We start from the raw sequence: 8,902 nt of genomic DNA on the forward strand, positions 1-8,902 counted from the left end.
TTAAACTGCTTTAGAATTAATTGGCTGTAAGATGTCTTAGGACACTCAAGCTGAGCTGTCATTACTGTGTTTGGGCTGTCCTGAAACTAGCTCTATAGACCAGGTTGGCCTCAAACTCACAGAGTTCCGCCAGCCTCTGGCTCCCGAGTGCTGGGATTAAAGGCGTGCGCCACCACTCACTGCTCGGCTCCCAACTACTGTTTTTAAAAGTCATGTACAGGTAATGGTCCACACCTGCAATTCCTGCTTTCTTAAGAGGACCCCACAAATTCAAGGCCAGATTAGACTACATATCAAGGACACCAGGCCAGTTACAGCTACACAGTGAAGCCCTCTTTCAGCAAACAAATAGTATAAAGGCCAAATTGTGGGATGCCTGTGGAAGAAATTCCTCACCAATAGTAAACTTTTACAGCATTTCCTGGGACGTGGAATAGTAGGGACATACTTGTAATGACAGTAATCCAGAGATAGAGGCAGGAGGATTAGAGGTGCAAGGCTAGCTTCTGCTACATAGCAAGTTCCAATCTTGCCAGGGTTGCATGAAACCCTGTTTGAAAACAAAAACAAAACAAACAAACAAACAAAATGCCAAGTTATGTGGGTTTGCAAACCCAACACTCAGGAAGCAGCAACAGACGGATCTGTGTGAGTTCAATGCCATCCTGATCTACCTAGTGAGTTCCAGGCCAGGGAAAGCTACGCAGTAAGACTTGTCTCAAAAGAAAAACCCCCTAAAAAAATCAAAAATGTCTTTCTTTTCAAAAATGTGAAGAAAGCTTTCAGGATGGCACAACAGGCAGGGTCCTTGCTGCCATGCATGAGCACCTGACTTCCACCCTTCAGGATGGCACAGCAGGCAAGGTCCCTGCTACCGTGTGTGAGCACCTGACTTCCACCCTTCAGGATGGCACAGCAGGCAAGGTCCCTGCTACCGTGTGTGAGCACCTGACTTCCACCCTTCAGGATGGCACAGCAGGCAAGGTCCCTGCTACCATGTGTGAGCACCTGACTTCCACCCTTCAGGATGGCACAGCAGGCAAGGTCCCTGCTACCATGCATGAGCACCTGACTTCCACCCTTCAGGATGGCACAGCAGGCAAGGTCCCTGCTACCGTGTGTGAGCACCTGACTTCCGTCCCTGGGACTGGTAGTGGAAGGAAAAAGTGATACCCAACATCTGTCATCTTCACTCATGGACTGTGGCACACACACATAACACATTTCTGCACACATATGAAATAGATACAGCTAGTTTTATGAAAGTCAACCGCTAAAGCATCTATTTAGCACATGTAAGCACCTAGCAGGAACAAAGCCCGAGTTTAAAAAAAGCCCAGTATCTCCAAAAACCAAATATTCTCTGGGCTGAGTCTATAGGTCAATAGTTTAGCGCTTGCCTAGCATACACACGTATAAGAAGCTCTAGGTTCACAACACACATGCACACACGCACACATGCACACACTCACATCCATGTCTGTGTGCTCTCTCTCTCTCTCTCTCTCTCTCTCTCTCTCTCTCTCTCTGATTTCTCTCAATAAAAGCAAGTAAGTAGAACTTCATGAAAGCACATGAGGTGGAGGCAGATGGAGCAGCGGTTCAAGGCATTCTCTGCAGCGCAGTGACTGCACAGCCTGGACTATAGGAGACTCCATCGAAAAAACAAAGCCAAACTGTAAAGGGGGCAGGCAGGAGGACATAGGCACTTGGTATTCCATACTCCATGGACTCCTATATCAAAATAGGAAATAACCTAACTCAAAGAATCTCTGATATCACAGGTTCTAAGATTTAAATTTTCACACACAAAGCTAAGTGCTAAGAGGCTTAAACAGTTCCTATATAGAAATCTCTACATTGAGAGCTCATAATTCTCATAATTTAAGAGACCTCAGAGGAGTTAAAGAGCTCGAGATACATGGAATAAATAAATTACTTTTGGTTTTGTTGAGCTAAATTCTCACTACGTAGCCCAAACTGGCCTTGAAATTGTTATCCTCCTGTCTCAGTGCTCCCAGTACTGGGGATAGAGAAGGTGTCGCCGCACCCCACTCAAGAGTCTACTTTATTGCTGGACAGTAGTGGCACACACCTTTAATCCCAGTGCTCGGGAGGCAGAGGCAGGTGGATCTCTGTGAGTTCAAGGCCAGTCTGGTCTACAGAGCTAGTTCCAGGACAGCCGTGGTAACACAGAGAAATCTTATCTAGAAAAAAATAAATAAATAAACAAAAAGACTGAACAGATAAATCAAAACAAAAAACTAAACTGCTGTCTATGAGCCTATGAGGTGAGCCTGATGCAGATCTATAATCCTTGTTAAATTAGGAAGTAAAAATTTAAAGATCCAAACCAGGTGTGGAAGTGCTCACCTTTATCCCTACAGGAGGCAGCCGAGGCTGAGTTCAAAGCCAGCCTGCTCTACACAGTGAGTTCTAGGCTACCCAGGCTACACAGTGAGACACTTTCTCAAAAAAAAAAAAAAAAAAAGTTCTGGGGATCTGATGAGAACACTTGCCTAGCGTGTGTGAGGCCTTAGGTTCACTCTCCAGAACCACAACAAACAAATAGGGGAAGTGTGAAGCCAGTGGGAAAGATGCCTCAGCGGGTAGAGGTGCCAGCTGCCAGAGCCTGGCAACCTGAGTTCAGTTCCTGAAAAGCATGCCAAGGTGGAAAGAGAGAACTGACTTGAACGTTGTCCTCTGATGTCCAGAGGCGTCCTGAGGCACACAGGCACCCGCACACATGCACCCACACACACAGTAATTTTAAACAATTTTAAGCTTTTTTTTTTTGGTTTTTTGAGACAGGGTTTCTCTGTAGCTTTGGAGCTTGTCCTGGAACTAGTTCTATAGACCAGGCTGGTCTCGAACTCACAGAGATCTGTCTGCCTCTGCCTCCTGAGTGCTGGGATTAAAGGCATGCACCACCACCGCCCAGCTAGTTTTAAGCATTTTTAATTTTTTTAAAGATTTATTTATTTATTATGCATACAACATTCTGCCTCGATGTATGCTCACACACCAGATCTCAGTACAGATGGTTGTGAGCCACCATGTCGTTGCTGGGAATTGAACTCAGGACCTCTGGAAGAGTAGCCAGTGCTCTTAACCTCTGAGCCATCTCTCCAGCCCTTAAAATTTTTATGTACATTGGTATTTTCATCTCTCTCTCTCTCTCTCTCTCTCTCTCTCTCTCTCTCTCTCCCTTTTGTACCTGTGTGAGGATGTCAGATCCCCTGGAGCTAGAGTTACCGTCAGTTGTGAGCTGCCATGTGGGTGCTGGGGATTGAACCCAGGTCCTCTGGGAGATTAGTGCTCTTAACCACTGAGCCATCTCCCCACCAATTTTTAAAAGTAGAATCTGAAGGCAAGTTGTCAGCACCAGAGTTCTAGTGGTCTGTGTTAGATTACTTATCTCCGCCCCAGGCTCCCCAGCTGTCATAGGTAGTATGTAGCATAATAACACTTACTGCGTAGACTTTCTTGTGAGACTTAGGTTAATGCACATAAAGTGCTTAGAGCAAATGCACAGCATAACGTGAAAGCCAGCCACACATTAGCCATCGCTTTTACCCACCTGGGGGACCTTCAGCTGGACTCGGAGGCTGAGCATCCAGCTGGAAAGGCCTGTCTAGGAGTGTCTTCTGAGTGTGATTTGCATAACGGTTGAGGGCCAGCTGACGTCAAGAGCTTCTTGAAGTCCTAGATCAGCTGTAGCCTTGGAAATGCTCCCAGCTGCAAGACAACCCCACAGTCTCCCCACGGACCCTGCTTCCTACTCCTCTGCTAAAGCAGCAGGAAGTGAAACAGCCCTGGGCCTACAGCTCGCCCCATCCAGCTCATCCCACCTCCCTTTCCTTATCTTTCCTTCACCTTTCAGCTCCTTTTAGGACTCTCGGGACATGGACCAGAGGTAGCAAAAGTAGAAGAGACACTACACTAAGTGGAGTGGACTCCCCAGGCAGCCTCTCAATTCCCTTATTCCATTTCTGCCCATCCTACGTAGTCGAACCATCTCTCCCCCAAAGTGAGTCAGTCTTACGGTGCTGGCAATGTCTTATCTAAAGGTAGGCATACCTGCCACAACATCCTAATAACACATGAGCTGGACGTTTCACTGTGGTTTAGAACAGTCCTGAAGGGTCCTTGCTTCCTCACGCCTTGCTAAAATCGCAAGGATACAGAGATTAGCATCCCTGTGCAAGGATGACATACCAATCCACAAAGCAATTTTATATTTAAAAAGTAGATTCTGGGTGGTGGCGTACACCTTTAATCCCAGCACTCAGGAGGTGGAGGCAGGCAGATCTCTGAGTATGAGGCCAACCTGGTCTACAGAGTCATTTCCAGGTCAGCCAGGGCTACACAGAGTTTCTATGTGTCAAAACAAACAAACAAGCAAAAACAAACAAAGTCTTAAGGGAAGGGAGACCCCTACTGAGAACACGTCTCTCAGAGGAACAGTTAACTTTGAGAGCCTTCCATGTGGTCGTCTACAGTCTCATTCTGACGTCCAAACTGTCCTGGGCCCCTCTGTGGGGCTGGGGCAATTCCAGCTCCAGACCACCCTCCCCTCCCACGTCCAACCTCACGCTGTCAGTTGCTTCCCTGGCTGTTGCGTCATGGACAGTGATGAAATCAGCCATCAGTGGATTTTACCCGTGGATGCAATAGGCTGCAAGCCCAGCACAGATCTCTGCCACTGCACCTTCAACTGCCCAGAACTTGTAGTGACTCTGTTCCAGCCATGGGGTAGGATGGGGTGGGGGTGGAACGTCCATGTTGCATTCCCAGTCCTTGTTTCCGCTGGTTCCCTGAAAAATCACTGCCTCAACCCCACAGAACCAAGGACAACCTTAGGCAAAGTGGGATAAGAAGTCAAGCGGTTCTTAGTCGACATTATCACCCCAACGTACCCTTCCCACAATGAGGACTGGCACAGTAATGACTTACCCTGCCCCGAAATGGCATCTCAAGTCACAAAGTACTTTCATGGTTACTGTTGGCCTCCAAAAGCAGGACCACCCAGTGACAAGAACACCCTTTCCCACGGTGGAAAAGAAGGGCTTTGTTCTCACGTAGATGGTATCACACAGGAACCAAAGTTCATTTCAAACTGAGCTCACCATGGGATTTGGCGATGAATGAATGCTGTTTTGGTTTTTCCTCGGGCAAGAGGAAGTGAGGAAATCAGAGTGGGATGAGGTAAGAATAATGCCTTGAGAGGCAAAAATATCAGACAGATTGCACGGGAAGGAACTGGAGATGGCATGAATTGAAATATTCGTTCCTTCCCCGCCCGGCTGCAGCCATCTCTGTTCCTGGAGAGCGTGACACACGTCCCATCCTCGGCCTCCAGCCACGGCAACCTCCCCACTCATTTCCCCTGGAACCGAGGAGGCATACCTGGGCTCTCCACAGAGGGAGATGATGCAGGGAGGGGAATCCCACCTGCTCTGAGTCACCTGCTAGTGGAAAGGGCGGGTCCTACAGCTCAGGGACCTTAAAAAGAGACTGCGAGACAAAGGGAAGAAAACAGGAAGCACCTTAGAAACCGGACTACAAGACTCAGATCAAAAGGAGGCGGGTGGAGAGTCCACCAGGCCTGGTGCAGGTCACAGAACCAGCCGGATTTGAGAAGAGGACAACAAGATGCTGGATTGTAGAGCCATACTACTGCTGTGGCTGCTGCCCTGGGCGGCTCACGGCCGGGCGGTGCCTAGGAGCAGCAGCCCTGACTGGGCGCAGTGCCAGCAGCTCTCTCAGAATCTCTGCACACTGGCCTGGAGTGCACATCCCCGAGAGGGACATGTGGTAAGTGTGAGCTCCTGGAGCCATGCAGAAACCTTTGCGAGTCCTCAAAGTGTGAAGTGTGATGGAAGCTGGGGCCCTGGGTGGACTCTGGGGGGCTGAAGGTCGTCACAGAATGAGAGAGGACAGAAGAAGACTTCGGGTAGAGCCTAAGAGTCTATTGGATACAAAAGTACTTGTGTTGCCGGGCAGTGGTGGCACACGCCTTTAATCTCAGCATTCAGGAGGCAGAGGCAGGCAGATCTCTGTGAGTTCGAGGCCAGCCTGGTCTACAGAGTAAGTTCAAGGACAGGCTCCAAAACTGCACAGAAACCCTGTCTCAAAAGAGCAAAACAACAAGAGCAACAACAAAACCTTATCTCATCCTCCCCCGGCCCCATTCCAGGATCTGCTAAGAGAAGAAGGAGGTGACGAAGCTAGAAATGACACCCCGCACATCCAGTGTGGGGATGGCTGTGACCCCCAAGGACTCAAGGACAACAGCCAGGTACCGTCCAAATGACGTTAGTGCATCTAGGGCAGGGGAGGAATGAGCTGGCATCATATCGACCCCTCGCTGTGCCTGAGATGGTAAAGAACTGCCATGGGCTTGAAGCCGGCCTGAGCTACATGGAGTAGGTTTAAGGCCACAGCCTGAGCTAGTGGGACACTGTCTAAAGAAGAGGAAGAAGAGAAGGCAGGGCACTGGAAAAGGGTATCCACGTTTTCATTGCTTCCTTCTTTCCCTAGTTCTGCCTGCAAAGAATCCACCAAGGTCTGGTTTTTTATAAGCAGCTGCTGGACTCAGACATCTTCACAGGGGAGCCTTCTCCACTCCCTGATGTGGGCCAGCTTCATACCTCCCTACTGGGCCTCAGCCAACTCCTCCAGGTATGAACCAGGGATCTGGAGGATGGGACTAGCCAGAGTCCGAGATGGAAGCTGGCAGCTTAGTATTAGAATCCATCCTAACTGTGTCTTGTATCCTTTTAGCCAGAGGATCAGCACTGGGAGATTCAACAGATACCTAGCCTGAGTCCCAGCCAGCAGTGGCAGCGTCCCCTTCTCCGCTCCAAGATCCTCCGAAGCTTCCAGGCCTTTGTGGCAACAGCTGCCCGGGTCTTTGCCCATGGAGCAGCCACCCTAACTGAACCCTAAATGCCAACAGCTTAAGTATGGCACCCAGGTTCCCATGACTCAGCAATGATAAGATCAATCTACCAACCCAGGCATCTATAAGCCAACAAGCTAATTGACCCATTAGTACTTTTGGTTGTTGTTTTGTTTTGTTTGAAGGGCAAGAGCAGCTTTACTACAGGCTCGCCGTGCTACAGATAGAAGCTCGATACCAGCCTGCTTAGTCCCTGAGGACTGCAAACGGCCAACGTGGACCGACTGATTTCACCTGGGACAAAGCTGCATATTTATTAATCCGGAAGGGAGATTTGGGTATTTATCCTTGTAACAGAAGTTTACAGGATTGTTATTTATTATATTTATAAGGAATTATGTATTTTTTCCAATAAAGACTTATTTATGTGGCTCTCTGAGTCTAATTTCTCTTCCTTCCTTCCTTCCTTCCTTCCTTCCTTCCTTCCTTCCTTCCTTCCTTTCTTTCTTTCTTTCTTTCTTTCTTTCTTTCTTTCTTTCTTTCTTTCTTTCTTTCTTTCTTTCTTTCTGGTTTTTCGAGACAGGGGTTCTCTGTGTAACAGCCCTGGCTGTCCTGGAACTAACTCTGTAGACCAGGCTAGCCTCGAACTCACAGAGATCCACCTGCCTCTGCCTCAACAGTGCTGGGATTAAAGGCATGCACAATCACTGCCCAGCTTTCTTGACTCTACTTTCTTTTTTTTAAATTTATTTATTCTTATTTAATAAGCATTGGTGTTTTTGCCATGGGTGTCAGGTCCCCTGAAACTGGAGTTATAGACAGTTGTGAGCTGCCATGTGGGTGCTAGGAATTGAACCCTGGTCCTCTGGAAGAGCAGTCAGTGCTCTTTTTTTATACATTTTTAAAATAATAATTTTAATTAATACATTGAAAGGAAAGGGGAGTTAGAATCTGAAGAAGAACCAATGCATATTGGACCATTTCTAGATTAAAGGCAAATATTAAGGTGACTGCTTTTATAAGATTCAACCACAGTTTGTAGAGCGCAGGCGGAGAGATTGATCAACAGTTAAGAGCACAGATTATTCTTCCAGAGGATCTTAGTTAAATTCCTAATATCCACTGCAGGTGGCTCACAACAGCCTGTGACTTCAGTTCACAGGGGTCCAATGACTTTAGTCCATATGCACGTGGCACACACCTTCACAGGCACATAGCCACACAAGTAATAAACAATGACTTTATACATTTTTTATTAATATTTATTGAGCTCTACATTTTTCTTTGCTCCCCTCCCTGCCTCTCCCTTCCCCCCTTCAATCCTCCCCCAAGGTCCCCATGCTCTCAATTTACTCAGGAGATCTTGTCTTTTTCTACTTTCTACTTCCCATGTAGATTAGATCAATGTAAGTCTCTCTTAGTGTCCGCATTGTTGTCTGGGATTGTGGTTTGTAGGCTGGCTTTCTTTGCTTTATGTTTAAAACTTCCTATGAGTGAGCAAATGTGATGATTGTTGAAGGAGAGGCTCTTCACAGGGAGTCAGGTTCTCTCTGCAATGGTCTCCATGCCTCTCCTCTCCGAGACAGACGCAGGTTAAGATCTCTCCTGGTAAGCCACCACCTCATGGTGCTACACAGTATGGGTTAAAGCAAGATGTGAGAATTAGCTAATAAGAGGCTGAAACTAATGGGCCAGGCAGTGTTTAAATGAATACAGTTTCCGTGTAATTATTTCGGGTAAAGCTAGCCGGGTGGCGGGAAGCGGCCTGCTGCCTCATCACTACAGATAATTGTCTTTCTGTGTCTGGGTTACCTCACTCAAAATAATGTTTTCTTGTTTCATCCATTTTCCTGCAAAATTCAAGCTGTCGTTATTTTTTCCTACTGTGTAGTACTCCGTTGTGTAAATGTACCACATTTTCCTGATCCATTCTTTGATTGAGGGGCATTTAGGTTGTTTCCAGGTTCTGGCTATGACAAATAAAGCTGCTATGAACAC

At 47.4% G+C, this 8,902-nt stretch overlaps 1 protein-coding gene and 1 pseudogene across 1 annotated transcript; both read left to right on the plus strand.

Annotated features, from left to right (window-relative positions):
* Positions 1-4,147: 4,147 nt before the first annotated feature.
* On the plus strand, positions 4,148-4,245 carry LOC119803760 (annotated as a pseudogene).
* Positions 4,246-5,655: 1,410 nt separating this feature from the next.
* Il23a (interleukin 23 subunit alpha) lies at positions 5,656-6,951 on the plus strand. Its single transcript, XM_038314366.1, has 4 exons — positions 5,656-5,817; positions 6,200-6,301; positions 6,544-6,684; positions 6,787-6,951. Exons 1-4 carry the CDS (start codon positions 5,656-5,658, stop codon positions 6,949-6,951), a joined length of 570 nt encoding a protein of 189 aa, XP_038170294.1.
* Positions 6,952-8,902: the final 1,951 nt, after the last annotated feature.

This window comes from Arvicola amphibius, chromosome 17, assembly GCF_903992535.2.
Source record: "Arvicola amphibius chromosome 17, mArvAmp1.2, whole genome shotgun sequence".
Classification (NCBI taxonomy): domain Eukaryota; kingdom Metazoa; phylum Chordata; class Mammalia; order Rodentia; family Cricetidae; genus Arvicola; species Arvicola amphibius.

Coding starts and splice junctions, on each gene's coding strand:
- Il23a (XM_038314366.1), top strand. CDS start 5,656: ATGCTGGATTGTAGAGCCATACTACTGCTGTGGCTGCTGCCCTGGGCG. Junction 5,818..6,199: donor ATCCCCGAGAGGGACATGTG/GTAAGTGTGAGC, acceptor GCCCCATTCCAG/GATCTGCTAAGAGAAGAAGG. Junction 6,685..6,786: donor GCCTCAGCCAACTCCTCCAG/GTATGAACCAGG, acceptor GTATCCTTTTAG/CCAGAGGATCAGCACTGGGA.